This window comes from Alosa pseudoharengus, unplaced genomic scaffold (assembly GCF_046254945.1).
Source record: "Alosa pseudoharengus isolate Yale_2024_CS ecotype anadromous, Long Island Sound unplaced genomic scaffold, YU_APseudo_1.1 YU_APseudo_1.1_scf_24, whole genome shotgun sequence".
Classification (NCBI taxonomy): domain Eukaryota; kingdom Metazoa; phylum Chordata; class Actinopteri; order Clupeiformes; family Clupeidae; genus Alosa; species Alosa pseudoharengus.
Genome location: NW_027468689.1, coordinates 19,073,930 through 19,095,310, shown reverse-complemented (window position 1 = coordinate 19,095,310; position 21,381 = coordinate 19,073,930). Strand labels below are relative to the sequence as shown.

The 21,381-nt window shown below is 40.9% G+C and overlaps 1 protein-coding gene across 2 annotated transcripts; it reads right to left on the bottom strand.

Moving 5' to 3' along the window:
- Positions 1-295: 295 nt before the first annotated feature.
- LOC143142468 (uncharacterized) lies at positions 296-15,783 on the bottom strand. 2 transcript variants are annotated; one of them, XM_076303371.1, is made up of 17 exons: positions 15,673-15,783; positions 8,847-9,119; positions 8,463-8,723; positions 7,745-8,020; positions 7,352-7,612; positions 6,635-6,910; positions 6,242-6,502; positions 5,504-5,779; positions 5,111-5,371; positions 4,395-4,670; positions 4,002-4,262; positions 3,287-3,562; positions 2,894-3,154; positions 2,177-2,452; positions 1,784-2,044; positions 1,071-1,346; positions 296-938 (listed from the first exon to the last, which is right to left on the bottom strand). In XM_076303371.1, exons 1-17 carry the CDS (start codon positions 15,731-15,733, stop codon positions 676-678), a joined length of 4,356 nt encoding a protein of 1,451 aa, XP_076159486.1. In that variant the 5' UTR covers positions 15,734-15,783; the 3' UTR covers positions 296-675. The 2 variants fall into 2 exon arrangements, with proteins under 2 accessions (XP_076159486.1, XP_076159487.1); XM_076303372.1 differs by lacking the exons at positions 4,002-4,262; positions 4,395-4,670.
- Positions 15,784-21,381: the final 5,598 nt, after the last annotated feature.

Sequence of the window (21,381 nt, the reverse complement as noted above, 5' to 3'; positions counted from 1 at the left end):
AGATATAAGAGAGAATAATCTGGGCAACTACATATGCCACAAAGATATAATGATTGCAGTTGCAGTAATGATTCTATATTAGATCTAGAACAGCTTAATAGAGAACAATACGCAAAATGATCCACACACACACATACAGTACACATTCAAATATGTATACAAGCAAATGACCAAATTTTTAAATTAGTTAACTCTGCTTAGATTCTTTGTTATAGATATTGAATACTTTTTTGACAAACTCAAAAGAAAGGAAAAAAACCAGTTCATTCACTTAAAAAATAATGAGACCAGTGACTGAAAATTCACAATTATTTAATTTCATGAATCACATTAAACAATTTTTTAACAATTCATGACAAGGGAAAGAGAGAGAGAGAGAGATTTTTGAAGGCCTTGCAGTTAATTTCAGCGGTGACTGAATGTATTGTAGCACAATAATCTACACTGGGCAATTACATATGCCACAAACATATAATGATTGCAGTTGCAGTAATGATTCTATATTAGATCTAATAGAGAACAATAAGCTAAATGATCCACAAACACACACACACACACACACACACACACACACACACACACACATACAGTGCAGTACACATTCAAATATGCATACAAGCAAATGACCAGAATTTTAAATGCGTTAACTCTGCTTAGATTCTTTGTTACAGATGTTTACCAGCCTTCACATGATACGGTTTCTTCGTTACTGTCTTTCATGTCGTGACCATTACTAAGTCTACATTTGTAGCGATCCCTTGGCCCAGGCTTCTGAGGTTTTAGAGGGTTAGACGTCTCATTTTTCATCTCAATGTTGTTGTGGAACCATGTCAATGTGATGTCCTCAGGAAAGCCCCCCTGGAGCAGTGGACCACACTGGAGGGTTGCCACACCTGATGGGGAACATTCCACCTCCAACTTTGGGTCTGGAGTCTTGGCTAGAACAGATGAATTCACACATCATTTGGGTTCTGTCAGAACAAACATGGCAAGACTGGATATTTCATGAGAAGTTTGACGACTTTCTTAACAAAGCCACTGTTGTGCCATTTTGGTTTTGTTGTACTTACTGAACACACAGAGTTTTGCATTGAGTGATTTAATTGATCTCCCATCTTTATCATGATGATCCGCTCTGTATGTACAAGCCATTGACTTGGAAATATTGGTCAGAGTAAGGGAGCCTTGCATGTCCACATCTGCAGTTGGATCAATCTTTCCCCTCCTCCGTTTATAAATGACCTTGTCATCACATTTCCAGACCAGTGTATCTACATCTTGTTGAGGTGAATTGAATGTCATGGTATAAGATTCTCCTTCAAACTTCTTGACATGACATCCAGATACTGTGTTGAGAGAAGGAAAAATCATGAGATCAGTGACAAAAAAGTCTACATTTGACGAATCACCTAAGAAAATAATGTTTTTTTGACAAACTCAAAAGAAGGGAAATATGGACCAGTGCATCCTTGTGAATTTAGCAGAGAGAGAGAGAGAGAGAGAGAGAGATTTTTGAAGGCCTGGCAGTTAATTTCAGCGGTGACTGAATATCTTGTAGCACAATAATCTACACTGGGTAATTACATATGCCGCAAACATTTAATGATTGCAGTTGCAGTAATGATTCTATATTAGATCTAGAACATCTTAAGTGAGAACAATACAAAAAACGATCCACACACACACACACACATACAGTACAGATTCAAATATGTATACAAGCAAATTACAAGAATTTGAAATGTGTTAACTATGCTAAGATTCTTTGTTACAGATATTTTACCAGAGACTTCACATGATATGGTTTCTTCGTTACTGTCTTTCATGTCATGGCCATTACTAAGTCTACATTTGTAGCGATCCCTCGGCCCACGCTTCTGAGGTTTAAGAGGGTTAGACGTCTCATTCTTCATCTCAATGTTGTTGTGGAACCATGTCAATGTGATGTCCTCAGGAAAGCCCCCCTGGAGCAGTGGAGCACAGTGGAGGGTTGCCACACCTGATGGGGAACATTCCACCTCCAACTTTGGGTCTGGAGTCTTGGCTAGAATAGATGAATTCACACATTATTTGGGTTCTGTCAGAACAAACACTGCAAGACTGGATATTTTATGAGAAGTTTGACAACTTTCTAAACAAAGCCACTGTTGTGCCATTTTGGTTTTGATGTACTTACAGAACACACAGAGTTTTTTATAGTGTTCTTTAATTAATCTCCCATCTTTACCATGATGTTCAGCTTTGTATGTACAAGCCATTGACTTGGAAATATTTGTCAGAGTAAGGGAGCCTTGCATGTCCACATCTGCACTTGGATTAACAATTCCCCTCCTTCGTTTATAAATGATGTTGTCACCACATTTCCAGACCAGCGTATCTCCATCTTGTTGAGTTGAATTCAATGTCATGGTATAAGTTTCTCCTTCAAACTTCTTTACTTGACATCCAGATGCTGTATTGAGAGAAGGAGAAATCATGAGATCAGTGACAAAAAAGGCTACATTTGGCAAATCACCTAAAAAAATAATACTTTTTTGACAAACTCAAAAGAAGGGACATATGGACCAGCGCATCCTTGACCAGTCCCTTCACTTAAAAATCATGAGACCAGTGACAGAAAATTCACAATGATTTAATTTCATGAATCACATTAAACATTTTTTTTGACCAATTCATGACAAGGAAAATAAACCAGTGCATCCTTGTGAATTCAGCAGAGAGAGAGACAGAGAGAGAGAGAGAGAGATTTTTGAAGGCCTGGCAGTTAATTTCAGCGGTGACTGAATATCTTGTAGCACAATAATCTACATTTACATTCAAATATGCATACAAGCAAATTACCATAATTTGAAATGTGTTAACTATGCTTAGATTCTTTGTTACAGATATTTACCAGAGACTTCACATGATATGGTTTCTTCGTTACTGTCTTTCATGTCGTGGCCATTACTAAGTCTACATTTGTAGCGATCCCTCGGCCCAGGCTTCTGAGGTTTTAGAGGGTTAGACGTCTCATTTGTCATCTCAATGTTGTTGTGGAACCATGTCAATGTGATGTCCTCAGGAAAGCCCCCCTGGAGCAGTGGACCACACTGGAGGGTTGCCACACCTGATGGGGAACATTCCACCTCCAACTTTGGGTCTGGAGTCTTGGCTAGAACAGATGAATTCACACATTATTTGGGTTCTGTCAGAACAAACATGGCAAGACTGGATATTTCATGAGAAGTTTGACGGCTTTCTAAACAAAGCCACTGTTGGGGCATTTTGTTTTTGATGTACTTACAGAACACACAGAGTCTTGCAGATTGTTCTTTAATTAATCTCCCATGTATACCCCAATGTTCAGCTTTGTATGTACAAGCCATTGACTTGGAAATATTTGTCAGAGTAAGGGAGCCTTGCATGTCCACATCTGCAGTTGGATCAATCTTTCCCTTCCTCCGTTTATAAATGACCTTGTCATCACATTTCCAGACCAGCATATCTCCATCTTGTTGAGTTGAATTTAATGTCATGGTATAAAATTCTCCTTCAAACTTCTTTACATGACATCCAGATACTGTGTTGAGAGAAGGACAAATCATGAGATCAGTGACAAAAAAGCCTACATTTGACAAATCACCTAAAAAAAAAATATTTTTTTGACAAACTCAAAAAAAGGGAAATATGGACCAGTGCATCCTTGTGAATTTAGCAGAGAGAGAGAGAGAGAGAGAGATTTTTGAAGGCCTGGCAGTTAATTTCAGCGGTGACTGAATATCCTGTAGCACAATAATCTACACTGGGTAATTATATATGCCACAAACATTTAATGATTGCAGTTGCAGTAATGATTCTATATTAGACCTAAAACAGCTTTATAGAGAACAATACCCAAAATGATCCACACACACACACACACACACACAGTACAGATTCCAATATGCATACAAGCAAATGACCAGAATTTGAAATGTGTTAACTACAGTATGCTTAGATTCTTTGTTACAGATATTTACCAGAGACTTCACATGATACGGTTTCTTCGTTACTGTCTTTCATGTCGTAACCATTACTAAGTCTACATTTATAGCGATCCCTCGGCCCACGCTTCTGAGGTTTTAGAGGGTTAGACGTCTCATTCTTCATCTCAATGTTGTTGTGGAACCATGTCAATGTGATGTCCTCAGGAAAGCCCCCCTGGAGCAGTGGAGCACACTGGAGGGTTGCCACACCTGATGGGGAACATTCCACCTCCAATTTTGGGTCTGGAGTCCTGGCTAGAAAAGATGAATTCACACACTATTTGGGTTCTGTCAGAACAAACACTGCAAGACTGGATATTTTATGAGAAGTTTGACGACTTTCTTAACAAAGCCACTGTTGTGCCATTTTGGTTTTGATGTACTTACAGAACACACAGAGTCTTCTATAGTGTTCTTTAATTAATCTCCCATCTTTACCATGATGTTCAGCTTTGTATGTACAAGCCATTGACTTGGAAATATTTGTCAGAGTAAGGGAGCCTTGCATGTCCACATCTGCACTTGGATTAACAATTCCCTTCCTCCGTTTATAAATGATGTTGTCACCACATTTCCAGACCAGCGTATCTCCATCTTGTTGAGTTGAATTCAATGTCATGGTATAAGTTTCTCCTTCAAACTTCTTTACTTGACATCCAGATGCTGTATTGAGAGAAGGAGAAATCATGAGATCAGTGACAAAAAAGGCTACATTTGGCAAATCACCTAAAAAAATAATACTTTTTTGACAAACTCAAAAGAAGGGACATATGGACCAGCGCATCCTTGACCAGTCCCTTCACTTAAAAATCATGAGACCAGTGACAGAAAATTCACAATGATTTAATTTCATGAATCACATTAAACATTTTTTTGACCAATTCATGACAAGGAAAATAAACCAGTGCATCCTTGTGAATTCAGCAGAGAGAGAGACAGAGAGAGAGAGAGAGAGATTTTTGAAGGCCTGGCAGTTAATTTCAGCGGTGACTGAATATCTTGTAGCACAATAATCTACATTTACATTCAAATATGCATAAAAGCAAATGACCATAATTTGAAATGTGTTAACTATGCTTAGATTCTTTGTTACAGATATTTACCAGAGACTTCACATGATACGGTTTCTTCGTTACTGTCTTTCATGTCGTGACCATTACTAAGTCTACATTTGTAGCGATCCCTCGGCCCACGCTTCTGAGGTTTTAGAGCGTTAGACGTCTCATTCTTCATCTCAATGTTGTTGTGGAACCATGTCAATGTGATGTCCTCAGGAAAGCCCCCCTGGAGCAGTGGACCACACTGGAGGGTTGCCACACCTGATGGGGAACATTCCACCTCCAACTTTGGGTCTGGAGTCTTGGCTAGAACAGATGAATTCACACATTATTTGGGTTCTGTCAGAACAAACATGGCAAGACTGGATATTTCATGAGAAGTTTGACGGCTTTCTAAACAAAGCCACTGTTGGGGCATTTTGTTTTTGATGTACTTACAGAACACACAGAGTCTTGCAGATTGTTCTTTAATTAATCTCCCATGTATACCCCAATGTTCAGCTTTGTATGTACAAGCCATTGACTTGGAAATATTTGTCAGAGTAAGGGAGCCTTGCATGTCCACATCTGCAGTTGGATCAATCTTTCCCCTCCTCCGTTTATAAATGACCTTGTCATCACATTTCCAGACCAGCATATCTCCATCTTGTTGAGTTGAATTCAATGTCATGGTATAAGGTTCTCCTTCAAACTTCTTTACATGACATCCAGATACTGTGTTGAGAGAAGGACAAATCATGAGATCAGTGACACAAAAGCCTACATTTGACAAATCACCTAAAAAAAAAATATTTTTTTGACAAACTCAAAAAAAGGGAAATATGGACCAGTGCATCCTTGTGAATTTAGCAGAGAGAGAGAGAGAGAGAGAGAGAGAGAGAGAGAGAGAGAGAGATTTTTGAAGGCCTGGCAGTTAATTTCAGCGGTGACTGAATATCTTGTAGCACAATAATCTACACTGGGTAATTACATATGCCACAAACATTTAATGATTGCAGTTGCAGTAATGATTCTATATTAGACCTAAAACAGCTTTATAGAGAACAATACCCAAAATGATCCACACACACACACACACACACACACATACAGTACAGATTCAAATATGCATACAAGCAAATGACCAGAATTTGAAATGTGTTAACTATGCTTAGATTCTTTGTTACAGATATTTACCAGAGACTTCACATGATATGGTTTCTTCGTTACTGTCTTTCATGTCGTGACCATTACTAAGTCTACATTTGTAGCGATCCCTTGGCCCAGGCTTCTGAGGTTTTAGAGGGGTAGACGTCTCATTCTTCATCTCAATGTTGTTGTGGAACCATGTCAATGTGATGTCCTCAGGAAAGCCCCCCTGGAGCAGTGGACCACAGTGGAGGGTTGCCACACCTGATGGGGAACATTCCACCTCCAATTTTGGGTCTGGAGTCTTGGCTAGAAAAGATGAATTCACACATTATTTGGGTTCTGTCAGAACAAACACTGCAAGACTGGATATTTTATGAGAAGTTTGACGACTTTCTTAACAAAGCCACTGTTGTGCCATTTTGGTTTTGATGTACTTACAGAACACACAGAGTCTTCTATAGTGTTCTTTAATTAATCTCCCATCTTTACCATGATGTTCAGCTTTGTATGTACAAGCCATTGACTTGGAAATATTTGTCAGAGTAAGGGAGCCTTGCATGTCCACATCTGCACTTGGATTAACAATTCCCTTCCTCCGTTTATAAATGATGTTGTCACCACATTTCCAGACCAGCGTATCTCCATCTTGTTGAGTTGAATTCAATGTCATGGTATAAGTTTCTCCTTCAAACTTCTTTACTTGACATCCAGATGCTGTATTGAGAGAAGGAGAAATCATGAGATCAGTGACAAAAAAGGCTACATTTGGCAAATCACCTAAAAAAATAATACTTTTTTGACAAACTCAAAAGAAGGGACATATGGACCAGCGCATCCTTGACCAGTCCCTTCACTTAAAAATCATGAGACCAGTGACAGAAAATTCACAATGATTTAATTTCATGAATCACATTAAACATTTTTTTGACCAATTCATGACAAGGAAAATAAACCAGTGCATCCTTGTGAAATTTAGCAGAGAGAGAGACAGAGAGAGAGAGAGAGAGATTTTTGAAGGCCTGGCAGTTAATTTCAGCGGTGACTGAATATCTTGTAGCACAATAATCTACATTTACATTCAAATATGCATACAAGCAAATTACCATAATTTGAAATGTGTTAACTATGCTTAGATTCTTTGTTACAGATATTTACCAGAGACTACACATGATATGGTTTCTTCGTTACTGTCTTTCATGTCGTGGCCATTACTAAGTCTACATTTGTAGCGATCCCTCGGCCCAGGCTTCTGAGGTTTTAGAGGGTTAGACGTCTCATTTGTCATCTCAATGTTGTTGTGGAACCATGTGAATGTGATGTCCTCAGGAAAGCCCCCCTGGAGCAGTGGACCACACTGGAGGGTTGCCACACCTGATGGGGAACATTCCACCTCCAACTTTGGGTCTGGAGTCTTGGCTAGAACAGATGAATTCACACATTATTTGGGTTCTGTCAGAACAAACACGGCAAGACTGGATATTTCATGAGAAGTTTGACGGCTTTCTAAACAAAGCCACTGTTGGGGCATTTTGTTTTTGATGTACTTACAGAACACACAGAGTCTTGCAGATTGTTCTTTAATTAATCTCCCATGTATACCCCAATGTTCAGCTTTGTATGTACAAGCCATTGACTTGGAAATATTTGTCAGAGTAAGGGAGCCTTGCATGTCCACATCTGCAGTTGGATCAATCTTTCCCTTCCTCCGTTTATAAATGACCTTGTCATCACATTTCCAGACCAGCATATCTCCATCTTGTTGAGTTGAATTTAATGTCATGGTATAAAATTCTCCTTCAAACTTCTTTACATGACATCCAGATACTGTGTTGAGAGAAGGACAAATCATGAGATCAGTGACAAAAAAGCCTACATTTGACAAATCACCTAAAAAAAAAAATATTTTTTTGACAAACTCAAAAAAAGGGAAATATGGACCAGTGCATCCTTGTGAATTTAGCAGAGAGAGAGAGAGAGAGAGAGATATTTTTGAAGGCCTGGCAGTTAATTTCAGCGGTGACTGAATATCTTGTAGCACAATAATCTACACTGGGTAATTACATATGCCACAAACATTTAATGATTGCAGTTGCAGTATGATTCTATATTAGACCTAAAACAGCTTTATAGAGAACAATACCCAAAATGATCCACACACACACACACACACACACACATACAGTACAGATTCAAATATGCATACAAGCAAATGACCATAATTTGAAATATGTTAACTATGCTTAGATTCTTTGTTACAGATATTTACCAGAGACTTCACATGATATGGTTTCTTCGTTACTGTCTTTCATGTCATGGCCATTACTAAGTCTACATTTGTAGCGATCCCTCGGCCCAGGCTTCTGAGGTTTAAGAGGGTTAGACGTCTCATTCTTCATCTCAATGTTGTTGTGGAACCATGTCAATGTGATGTCCTCAGGAAAGCCCCCCTGGAGCAGTGGACCACAGTGGAGGGTTGCCACACCTGATGGGGAACATTCCACCTCCAACTTTGGGTCTGGAGTCTTGGCTAGAATAGATGAATTCACACATCATTTGGGTTCTGTCAGAACAAGATGGGAAGACTGGATATTTCATGAGAAGTTTGACGACTTTCTAAACAAAGCCACTGTTTTGGTTTTGATGTACTTACAGAACACACAGAGTCTTGCATTGAGTGATTTAATTAATTTCCCATATTTATCATGATGTTCAGCTTTGTATGTACAAGCCATTGACTTGGAAATATTTGTCAGAGTAAGGGAGCCTTGCATGTCGACATTTGCAGTTGCATTAACAATTCCCCTCCTCCGTTTATAAATGATGTTGTCACTGCATTTCCAGACCAGCGTATCTCCATCTTGTTCAGGTGAATTCAATGTAATGATATAGGAATCCCCTACATATTTGTTTTCACAATATAGTTCTATATTGAGAAAAGGAAAAATCATGACATCAATGACAGAAAAGCCTACATTTGACAAATCACCTAAAGAAATAATAGGGGAGACCGGGGTTGGTTGTCACAATTTTTACTCATGCACGCTGAAAGGCTTATATGATTCTAACTGTCTCACTAAATTGCATTATCCACACTCAATTCTCACTGGTATCTGCTAGACAACAAGTACCAGAACATTATTAGTTCATAGATTACACATGTAAAATTCATTGTATACAACCCCATCTCCATCTTGCCTGTTCATAATTCTGAGAAATTCTTGAATTGTGTGCATGTGTGCATGTACATGTTTATGTTATGTGTGTGTGTGTGTGTGTGTGTGTGTGTGTGTGTGTGTGTGTGTGCGTGCTTGTGTGTGTGCCTGCATATGTGCCCGTGCATGCATGCGTACATATGTCTACTGTGTGAGTATGTGTCATACGTATGATTACTGTGAATGTATGTGTGTGCGTGTGTATCTGTTTGTGCACATGTGTGCACATGAAATGGGTTAACATGACCCCTGGAGGCAAACATATGGAAAAAAATGGTCATCCTAGGCCCTACAGTTCTCAAGATATTCACAGAGAACTCTGCCCTACCCTCCTTTCGGGGGGTCCAGTCCAGCGGGGGGGCTACAGATCAAAACGAAAAACGACGGTTCCATGCTATCCATGTGGGGTTATATGCCCACCAAGTTTTGTGTACCCCGGTCTTTCAGTGTCCCAGGAATCCTTGTTGGTGTACGTCACTAAATGTACACATAAATTATTTTATTGTAAGGCCCCCCATGAACGAAAGTACACAAAACTTGGCATGCATTCGGAGGGTGTCATAATGATCCTACACTTTTAATTTCATGCAGTTTTGACCATGTCAGCCAGAGATATTGTGATGAAAACACCTAATATTTTGCTTTTTAATTTTTAACTAGGTGGCGCTATACATGAAATAAGTGGTAATGGGATGGGTTGACATGCCCCCTTAAGACCAACATACATAAAAAAGGTGGACCTCCTAGGCCCTACGGTTCTCGAGATATTCACTGAAAACTGTCTCCGGCCACCTACAGGCCAGTTGGTGTATAGTAACATAAATTAATTTATTGTGTGGCCCCCCATGAACGGAATTCCACAAAACTTGGCGTGCATACAGAGGGTGTCATAATGATCCTACACGTCCAATTTTGTGCAGTTTTGACTATGTTAGGTCACAGATACCTGTAATTACAACACCTCAATTTTACTTTTTTGTGTTTAACTAGGTGGCGCTATACATGAAATAAGTGGTTATGGAATGGGTTGACATAGCCCCTTGAAATTTGGGCATGCGAAAAAAAAAAAAAAAAATCGGACTAAACCTACAGTATATGACCACTGCTTCGCGGCGCGGCGGTCATAGTTAGCTGACTTCTTTTAATCATACAACTGAAGTCAATTTCTGTAAGTGCCGTCAGCTGGTTCGTGGCGCAAGTGGATAGGCGTCTTATTACCAAGCAAACAGATCAATTTATTCGTGGTTCGATACCCTGGTGGAGTTAATATATGCTATTTAGGTGTTTGTTTTTTGGGTGCCATATTTATGGTCCAGTGCATGTAGTACTACATACAATTTTGACTTTTAAACATGTCATGCATATTTGTGTGCGTTAGTATATCAGAAAGTGACAAATCTGCAAGCGGCCACATCTGTCTCGTCATCAATCATGAAACATCATCAACGCAGCCACTTAACATGGGAGCCAGTTGCCATGTAACAACGGTTCTGGACTGGCCATCGGGCGTACCGGGCAATGCCCGGTGGGCCGACGCACATTTTTGGCTGTCATGATTTAATAATAATAATAATAAAAATATTCACCGCGACGGTATTTAAGACACGAAACGCGGCCCATTGGTTGATTTTCATGACGGACATTGGGCTAGTCCTATGACATCTCTCAGCCCTCCCCATCCCCTCCCAGGGTTATCAAATTTTGCCATTTGAGCTGTCTGACCGCGGAGAGAAGTGAGTTTCCGTCTGTGAAATTGTGAAAATGGATAGTAGGCCCAATAAACCACAAAAGCGCAAGGGGGGCGCACAGAAGCTGCGAGACAAAAGGCTAAAAAGCCTACAAGTGGACGCAGCAAAATGTGTCAAAATCACAGAAATTTTCACCCCAAGGTCGACTGTTACAGCAGGTGCAGGGCCGTCGACATCGAGTGCACAGGCTGAAGGAGTGGAACACAGCTTTGATGTGTAATGTATTAACACAGAGGAAGGCGAAGTACAGGTGGATTCGGAGGAGGAGAGAGACGTTACGTTTGATGTGCAGTGTAGTGACAGAGGAAGGAGAATTCGTACCGGTGGATTCGGAGGAGGTGGACAGAGACGTTACGGAGGAGACGTTACCCAGCAGGGACAAATTGAGGAAGAGGTCAGAATAGCTACTGTAAATGTTAGCAGAATGAAGAGGGACGTTTCATGGAGGGAGGGCTGTTGTGTGTGTGTGTGTGTGTGGAGGGCTGGGTGGGTGTCCACCTGCTCCTCCGATTTCGATTGACATGCATTTGAGCGTTTCTCTGCAACATGCATCAGTAGCAAAGAAGCCATCTGCACTCTAAAAAATGCTGGGTTATTTTTTCAACCCAAACGCTGGGTTGAGGCTGTTGGGTCATTTTGTTTGGTTGTTTTTACTCATATTGGGTCATTTCTGTAACCCAGCTTGCTGGGTTGATAGTTTATCACTGCTGGGTTGATAGTTTAGGGCTGTGCTCCCTCCTGTCCCCCACCTGACGTGGAGTACACTACCCAGCACCAGGGTGACTTCAACACAGCTGCATAGTTATTTGAAGGTTGAGAAAAAAAACATTCTTTCAACCGTCAAGTCCAGCAGCTGTCAACATGCAATGGAAATCAGGTGATTTCGGAAGGTATGTATTTGCTTTTATTTATTCATTTTTATCCAGACGGATTTTAAAAGTCCACCCAGAGACATACCCTTCGTGATATCAAGGAATATTCTGCCTGCCATTTCGTTCAGCTTCAAGCAGGTTAGCAGGTGTCATTCCACTAATATTAGCTACTGTTAATGTTAAATCTACACAAATACAGACTCATAAAAACATAGTTCTGTATTCACTGGGTAGGAACTGCTGAACAGAAACAAAACGAACTTTTACAACGAACTACAATTAGCATACCAGCAGCTGGTAGGTAAGGTTAGCAGACTTGGAAACTTTATGCTAATTAAATATGCTTCGTGGCTAACGTTTGTCAACTAGCTAACACAGTAACACGTAACTTACGATAATAATCATGCCAAACAACATCTTATTAAATCATTCAGGGTAGCCTCATATTATAGCCATGTAACTTACTGGGTGGTTCTTGGTGGTAACATTAACTTGGATTCACTAATTGAATAATGTGTTAACATTAGCTAGCTAACGTTAGCACTGCTGAACGTTTGTCAGCCTAATGTTAGGCTAATGGTAATGTTGTTATCAAGCTCATCTGACATAAACGCACGTTTTGTAGGCTATTACCGGTATTATGTTTAAAACAACTCCATAATATTAGGTGGTCATGGTTTCCGAGTGTGTTGCACTAATAATTTGTCTCCTGGTGGATTTTTATGTCTGTCAATATCATTCACTGGTAATGGTTCATGCAAGTCTTGATATAAAGTTCTGTAATGTTAGGCTAACAGTGATTAAAATGCACTCTTTTTTTGTTTGATTGACAGGGCTGACCCCCAAAACGGACTTTGGAATCTGCCTGCCTTCATGGAAGTATCACATGCATTTTATACTAGGCTATCTATTCAAAAATAAAGAAAATTATCAAATAAATAATTGTGTCGAACTGTTTTATTTCATTGCATGGCTTTTGATGGCCATTTAATATAGACTATTTATATCAGGCCTAAAGCTGTCAACAGAAGGTGTGACTTTCAAGTAAGTAAATACAAACCTTGAGTTATTAAAAGTTTGTAAAAGCAGAGTATTTTAAAAATCAACCAGTAGTTTTGGGAGATTTGGTTACATAACCCAAACATTAAGTAACTTTAACTAAACAGTTGTGTCAACATAACCCAACATATTGGTTAAATTTCAACCCAGTTGTTGGGTTAAATTTAGTAACCCAATTTGCTTGGTTAAGATAACCCAATGCTGTGTTGGACCACATTTTACTCAGCGGCTGGGTTGAAAACAATTCATTTTTTAGAGTGTGCATTTTACATTGCGCTATTCGATTGTCGTCGACGCAGAGAGGAGAAAAAATAAATAAGTTATCCACAACAAATCAACGAGTGGTCGGCCTCAGAACGCACTCAACTTTTTAAGATCTGAAGTCAGTCATGATTGATCGAAATTGTTGACGCAGTACAACAAGCAAACCTATCACATTTCTGTGCGCATACAGGCAGGTACACACACGTACAGTAGGCCTAGGCTACACACGCACGCACTCAGAAAGACACTAGAATGACACAGCAATTATGATAGCCTGTTGTAACGCCGGTTCAGCCTGCGCAGCCCTCTCTGTCCCGTCGGCTGCGTCGACCACGCCCACTCCAGTCCTGCTCCGCTTCGCCGGAGTTCTAACCACCTGCAGTCATGGTGGGCCGCCATGGCCAAAAATGCCCGGGCCATTTTTTGGTCCCAGTCCAGCCCTGGGTTCTCCCTATAGGCGCACTATGCAAGTTGAGTAGGGCCCCGCAAGTTAATGAAGGCCCCCTCCCCCGTCTCCCCTTGAGTCAAGATAGTGACAGACATATGTACAGTAATAGCGACAGTGCCTCATACATTAGGAAGATGAACATGAAACCAAATTAGCATTCAGAACATGAAAAACTGAAGAAACTTCACGAGAACAGCAGTCGTGTTGATGGCCTAGCCTAGGCCTACTGTAGGCTACCTAACAGGGAAGTGAATCCCCTGATCTGTCTGCGGCTTGCTTTGCCAGCCTTTCCCAGTCACGGTATTTCACAAAGTTGTGAAATATAAAATGTTCCGTTTTTGAATGCGGGTGAATGGCTATACATTTTTGAAAAAATAAATAAAAAAGAATTATTCTACTGCTTGATTCAGTTTCCCATTGTGAAGGTTCTTTAGAATGTGAAATTAAAAATCGGTTATTTGTAAGGCTATGAAGTAGTTCCATTTCTTTGACCTTCTTACATATTTTGTATCAATTCGACCAAGTTCTTTAGAACGTTCAGTGAAAATTACCGTTAACATTGTATCACAATGAAACATCAAAGAAACATTGTATCAAGGAAAAACATCAAAGAAACACCCTGTCACTCCCCAATGTGAGTCGCTACCCGATGTGAGTTTTCATGCTCAGATTGATAGGTTTTACGGCATAACACTGCGCTGAATGTCAGATTACGGCCTACCAGAAATTAGGGAAAAAAGTCGCAACACCTGCAGCAACTCCAAATAACCAAAGGAGTGCGCTTAGCTCAGTGGTCTCAAGCTCAAATGAGCTGGGGGCCACTTCTGCCAACGTAATCTGATTGGAGGGCCACGTCAGTGTTCAAGAATAATACAAAAAAGATCGTCTATTTCTGAAAATGCAATGTTTTTTCCCCCCCAAATACTGTATAACACAAAACTGCAAACAGAAAGTGCAAGTCTTTTTTTTATCTCTTTTTAGACACCTGTGCTAGCAACCTTAGCTTATACATAAAATAATAATAAAATACATATTAATACAATTTATTAAAACAAAAAGCATACAAACAGGTATGTGTGTGTTTCACAGCAAACAAAAATATTTTCCTCTCATAACTTATTTAAACCTGGCAAACTTTAGGCGCCAGGGTTAAGAAAACAACACCATTGAAATAGATTAAGAAATAGATTAAGAAAGCCACCCTATGGTGATTACTATGGTTAGATTGATTTCTTTAGATCCAGTAAAATTGCTGCATTGACAACGCTACGTCATGGCTTCGGTACTCAATAAATTAACAATATTTCTGAGAGAAAATAATTGTCATTCGGTCACATTTGACTGTGAACACAACAGGAGGGTTAACAGTAAGAATTTCAACACTTTCCCGGGGGAGGAACCCCCAGAACCTCACTTAGGCCAATATGATCCACAATATTAATCAAAATGGTAATAATAATAATATCAATACAGTATCAAATAGTAATAGTAAAAAAATATGCCGTAAAGATACAAATCATAACTCTAAGAATTGATTAATTATTTAAGTGTATGCTGAACAGATAAGTCTTGAGACCCGTCTTGAAAGATCCAAAACTATCACAGGAACGCAGAACACTAGGCAACTCATGCTCAGGGCATATTTTATGTCTGCAGGTGATGTGTCTGATCAGTCATGGTGGGTGTGGGCCGCCTGGGGCAAAAATGCCAGGGCCGATTTTTTGTCCCAGTTCAGCATAGGCTATGATATTAACTATATTAATAAAATATATTAACACAGGAAATGTATCAAACCACACATAGCCTAAATTAGCGAAGTACCCTAATAAAACTGAAAGGGTAGTTATGTCACAGTAAACAAATCATTACTCACCTTGGGATGCATTTAAACCAAGAACATAAAGACACAAAAACCCCCAAAGCAATCTGTTCATCTTCTAACGTCCCTTAGAAGCACAAATGTCAGGTTAGCTGAGAGAGACAGTGTCCTGTGTGTGTGCATGTGATAGTGCCTTTAAGTGGTAATGGCTCAAATAAAGAGGAAATGAATCGGTCAGTGTCAGCATTAACTAAAATATTAGTCCTTCCCCTGTCATCTTTAGGCTGCAATCTGTCCGCAAACTCCAGAAGATCAAACATCAAACATCACCCTGACCCCTTCATTTGCTGTCATGCAGCTACTTTTCCAAACCAACAAGGTTACCAGGCATCTTGACATTGAAGTTTTGGCCCAAGACCCTTCCTAAAACTGTAAATGTTAACTTTGTGGTGGTGGTTACAAATAAACATGTTCAAAGCTTGGTGTGCTTAATAATAAAGAGGAGTAATATTTCTCTTGCATATTGTCATGAGGTGATACTAAAATGCCTTATGGATGGACATAAAGTAAGTGAGTTTATGTTTTATTAAACCCACTGCGCAAAGAGATGTATTTTGGACGTCCAATTTTAGGTGCAGACTGTAACGCCAGACAACGTCTTTTACAGTACTGACATCCACAGAACCTCTGTATAACGTCCAAAAAAGGTTACCCAGTCCTATTGACGTCCAAATGGGGTCATGGTTAGATGTTCAAATAGCGGACCTAGTTTGCATGTCGTCCAGAATTAGTCTTGGACCGACGGACGCAATAAAGACATGATCTGTATGTCCATCAGATGTCTAATGACATCTAAAGCTTAGAATAGGCAGAAGCAATCTGGAGTGTGTATGAATTACCGCCACCAATTTTTGAGTTACTACTGACACCTAGTGACGCAATGACAAGTGAGAAACAACTAAAACTAGATGTACCGCAGAGCGGTACAAAATATGACCGCCGCCCAGTCCAGCACATTTTTTCCACAAAAAGAAATCACGCTGAAAGGCCTATATGATTCTAACTGTCTCACTAAATTGCATTATCCACACTTAATTCTCACTGGTATCTGCTAGACAACAAGTACCAAAACATGATTAGTTCATAGATTTCACATGTAAAATTCATTTTATACAACCCCACCTCCATCTTGCCTGTTCATAATTCTGAGAAATTCTTGATTGTTTGTGTTATGTTTGTGTTATGTGTGTGGGTGTGTGTGTGTGTGAGTGTGTGTGTGTGTGGGGGTGTGTGTGTGTGTGTGTGTGTGTGTGCGTTCTTGTGTGTGTGCCTGCGTATGTGCCTGCATGCAAGCGTACATATGTCTACTGTGTGACTATGTGTCATACGTATGATTACTGTGAATGTATGTGTGTGTGTATCTGTTTGTGCACATGTGTGCACATGAAATGGGTTAACATGACCCCTGGAGGCAAACATACAGAAAAAAATGGTCATCCTAGGCCCTACAGTTCTCAAGATATTCACAGAGAACTGTGTCTGCCCTACCCTCCTTTCGGGGGGTCCAGTCCAGCGGGGGGGCTACAGATCAAAACGAAAAATGACGGTTCCATGCTATCCATGTGGGGGTACATGCCCACCAAGTTTTGCGTACCCCGGTCTTTCAGTGTCCTGGGAATCCTTGTTGGTGTACGTCACTAAATGTACACATAAATTATTTTATTGTAAGGCCCCCCATGAACGAAAGTACACAAAACTTGGCATGCATTCGGAGGGTGTCATAATGATCCTACACTTTTAATTTCGTGCAGTTTTGACCTTGTCAGCCTGAGATATTGTGATGAAAACACCTAATTTTTTGCTTTTTAATTTTTAACTAGGTGGCGCTATACATGAAATAAGTGGTAATGGGATGGGTTGACATGCCCCCTTAAGACCAACATACATAAAAAAGGTGGACCTCCTAGGCCCTACGGTTCTCGAGATATTCACAGAAAACTGTCTCCGGCCACCTACAGGCCAGTTGGTGTATAGTAACATAAATTAATTTATTGTGTGGCCCCCCATGAACGGAATTCCACAAAATTTGGCTTGCATACAGAGGGTGTCATAATGATCCTACACTTCCAATTTCGAGCAGTTTTGACTATGTTAGGTCACAGATACCTTCAATTACAACACCTCATTTTTACTTTTTTGTGTTTAACTAGGTGGCGCTATACATGAAATGAGTGGTTATGGAATGGGTTGACATGGCCCCTTGAGATCAACATACAAAAAAAAAATGGTCCTCCTAAACCCTACGGTTTTCGAGATATTCACAGAAAACTGTGTCTGCCCTACCCTCCTTTCGGGGGTCCAGTCCAGCGGGGGGGGGCTACAGATCAAAACGAAAAAAGTAATACCAAGCAATACCAAGTTTCGTGTACCCCGGTCTTTCAGTGTCCCGGGACTCATTGACGGAAATTTGGGCATGCGAAAAAGAAAACAAAAAAAGAAAAAATTCTGACTAAACCTATATGACCGCCACTTCGCTGCGCGGCGGTCATAATACCCTAAATCTGTTATTGACTAACCATCATCATTTAATTATTACAACATGTCTACTACATTACTTACTATTGTATCTCAAATTGTATTGAAACTTCCCATATTAGTCTAGTTGCATCTCCCATAGGCCCAATAGTGAACCCAGAAATGTTGAGTACCCTAAAGTTGTATTGCAGAAATGTCATCTATAGGGCTAGTGCAGGGGTCACCAAATGGCGGACCGCGGTCTGAGTCCGGACCATGACATGATCCTATCCGGACCCGGACCATAATAGCCTAATTTAGATTTTCTCGTATACAAAGCTGCGCTAAATGTTTCGTTGCTTAGGATAACAACATTTACTTCAGGAGCTTCAGGAACCAATATTTCTCTTGCTGCTACTCAGCCATAGCCTGGTGTTACCATCCCACGTACTTCCGGCCAAAATTTGATTTCAGCCTCGCACGTAGTCTGGCCCAACCGACAGCATGCGGTTCGCGTACGACCGCGCCAATCAGCGAACAGTTGAGTGATGACGCGGAACTTGCCTGCCGAGTTGCTTGTAATCCAGCGAAGCTTGTAGTTCAACAGCATAGCAACAATGGCGACGGAGGAAGAGACGCTAGAAGCTATCCACGAAGTTGTCTCAACTCTCGAGGGCATTACGCAATTTAAGCAGGAACAAGAGGCTTGTCTTGTCAATTTTATAAATGGCAAGGACGTCTTATAACTCTCCTTCCAACTGGCTTTGGGAAAAGTTTGATTTATCAGATGGTGAGCTAAACCTAAACGCACAAGTGTACTACATGCATCACTACTTATCATGTTTTCAAATAAACGTTTGCTGCTCGTTATTCTCCCCCCTACTCTCAAATTACCTTAACAAAATCAATGCGGCATAGGCCTACTTAAGGAATGGAATGTTAGCTACTAGCTACCCTACCCTACCGAGCGGGGCTCAAGGCGAGGCGGTGTGTCTTGACGTGAGCTAGCCGGTTACCGAGCGGAGCTCAAGATAAGGCTGCTGTGATTGTGCTTGACTGGGACTAGCGGTTACTGAACTGGGCTCAAGGTAAACCGCTCCGTGTTTGTGTTTGACAGAGGCTAGCCTGTGGCCGAGCTGGGCTCCAGGCGAGGCTACCGTGCTTGTGGACAGTAACGTTAGCCAGTCACCGAGCGTGGCTCAAGGTAGGCTGCGTTGTTTTATGCCGAGGCAAGCTCTAGGTTAAATAACACGTAGGTCGTCAGTACAATCCAACTTATCCGAGAGTGTAGTCTGAACAACCCGTGGAGAACAAAGTAAGCTCCGACGAAGTCACCGGGCTGCGTAGAACAACAATCGTCTGATAAGCGGCGAGAAGAGATGGAAAACTGGCGTGTGACAAGAGCTGATATCTCGGCGACGTGACGCTTTTGGTATACAACTCTCGGTCTGTGGCTGGCGCAAGTTAGAGATATATCCACTACGAAGAGACTGCCCTAGCGGTCAGGTAGCCTGCATACTAGCCAGCGGTCTGTTTACTACTGAGAGCAGAAGAGCCTGAACTCCGGCGCACAGCACACGTCATTACCAAACGTTGCTGATTGGTTAAGGGAACTCCAATGATTTTAAACCTCAAAATAAGCATCCGCCCATTACGGAGACAGATTATTAGTAGGGGAGTTCGACTTGCGGCAGATCTGTGCAGATCTGACTTGATGTGATGCATGCTGGGTTGAACACAATACTGGGATGGACGCAATGCATACTGGTTAGAAATTCTGTCCGACTTCTGTCAGCCGGGGAGGGACTTACCACCGTGACACCATGTCACATGGCCTTAAAATATCGCGGGAGTCTTAGCCTGCAGACAGATCTTGCAGTTGCCTTCCACGAGCTGCACGAGCTGAAACACGCCCTCATGACGTCAGTTCAAAGACGTGATAGGGCCATTTGGGAGGAATGTCCTCATGACGATTATGACTAGAGCAGGGGTCTCCAACCTTTTTGGGAATGAGGGCTACCTGAAGACCCGAAATCATATGGAGGGCTACTCATTTGAAACAAACATACAGTCATCCCTTTTTTGCGAGGGTAGTCCTCCTAAATAATAGGCCTATGAGATTTGTACTTTTAAATGATCAATATTGTGTAGGCCTATGCAACACTACCAACATTTTTGTTCAGTTTGTTCATTCAAAGTTTGCATGGGGAATCTAATCTATTTTATTATAACAAAAAAAAAAACAATCGTTTTGTGCAATTAATAATTTGGGTTAAAATTTGTACCCAATTTATACCCACCCACCATTATGAATTCAGGGGTTGTTTAAGTTCTGATTTCAGTGGACAATTCAGTTTTAACATTTCAATAGTAATCGCCCACACCACCCTAACATATGAAAACTCCTTTTAAAGTTATTGCACACCTGAAATCTCTCCATGATCTGACAAAAAAAGGTAATGCACAGTCCTGCTCAGTCATGCATGCAACATTTTCAGCGCTATTATACGGCAGTAGCCTATGGAGGAGAAAAGGCCTGTGAGCTAAAGCAATTGTTTTTCAGTTCTTGAACAATCATGCAAGAACCGTATTTGACGAACATGGAATGGCCACAGAACTTTTGCAAAGATATGCTTCCATTGGCTACACCAGACGAGCTAGTTTTTCCCCCTTTACTGTCTATGCGTGCGAGCAGCGTGTATGCGCTCCGCTTCTGTTGTTGTTTAAAGACTGAATGGGAAACGGATTTGGAGCCAAAGGCTAAAATTTAACGCAGCTACAATTTGTAAGATATCACCAATATCAATTTAATGTTACAGATGTATGGCTACATACATTCTTAAAATGGTTCTGGTCTAGACTTAAATATCGATTGAAAACTTCACAATAGAGCATGTTTTTAGAGCGTGATCTGCAGGCGACCTGTTGGCTATTTTTAGAAGGTGCGCTGGGGGCGCCTCATAGCCGTCCCGCGGGCTACCTGGTGCCCGCGGGCACCGTGTTGGAGACCACTGGACTAGAGGCTCATGCTGTCACGGTTTGGAGTTTGTGTTTTGGTTTTTGGGACTCTTAGTTTGTAGTTTGCTGTGTCTTTGTTACTTCCTGTGCCATGTGTTCCCTTGTTTATATTGCCATGTGGCTTTGTTCCCTGTCTCATGTCTCCGCCCCTCACCCGAGTCTTGTTAAGTTATTAGTCTGATTAGTGCCTTGTTCCATGTTCACCTGTGTCTCCTTGTTTTTGCCCTATCG

Excerpts from the sequence above, each read along its gene's own strand:
- LOC143142468 (XM_076303371.1), bottom strand. The coding sequence starts at position 15,733 with ATGAACAGATTGCTTTGGGGGTTTTTGTGTCTTTATGTTCTTGGTTTA. Across the intron at positions 9,120-15,672 it reads TGGTTTAAATGCATCCCAAG|AACTATATTGTGAAAACAAA; the intron begins GTGAGTAATGAT and ends TTCTCAATATAG. Across the intron at positions 3,155-3,286 it reads TGCAAGACTCTGTGTGTTCT|CCAAGACTCCAGACCCAAAG; the intron begins GTAAGTACATCA and ends CATCTGTTCTAG.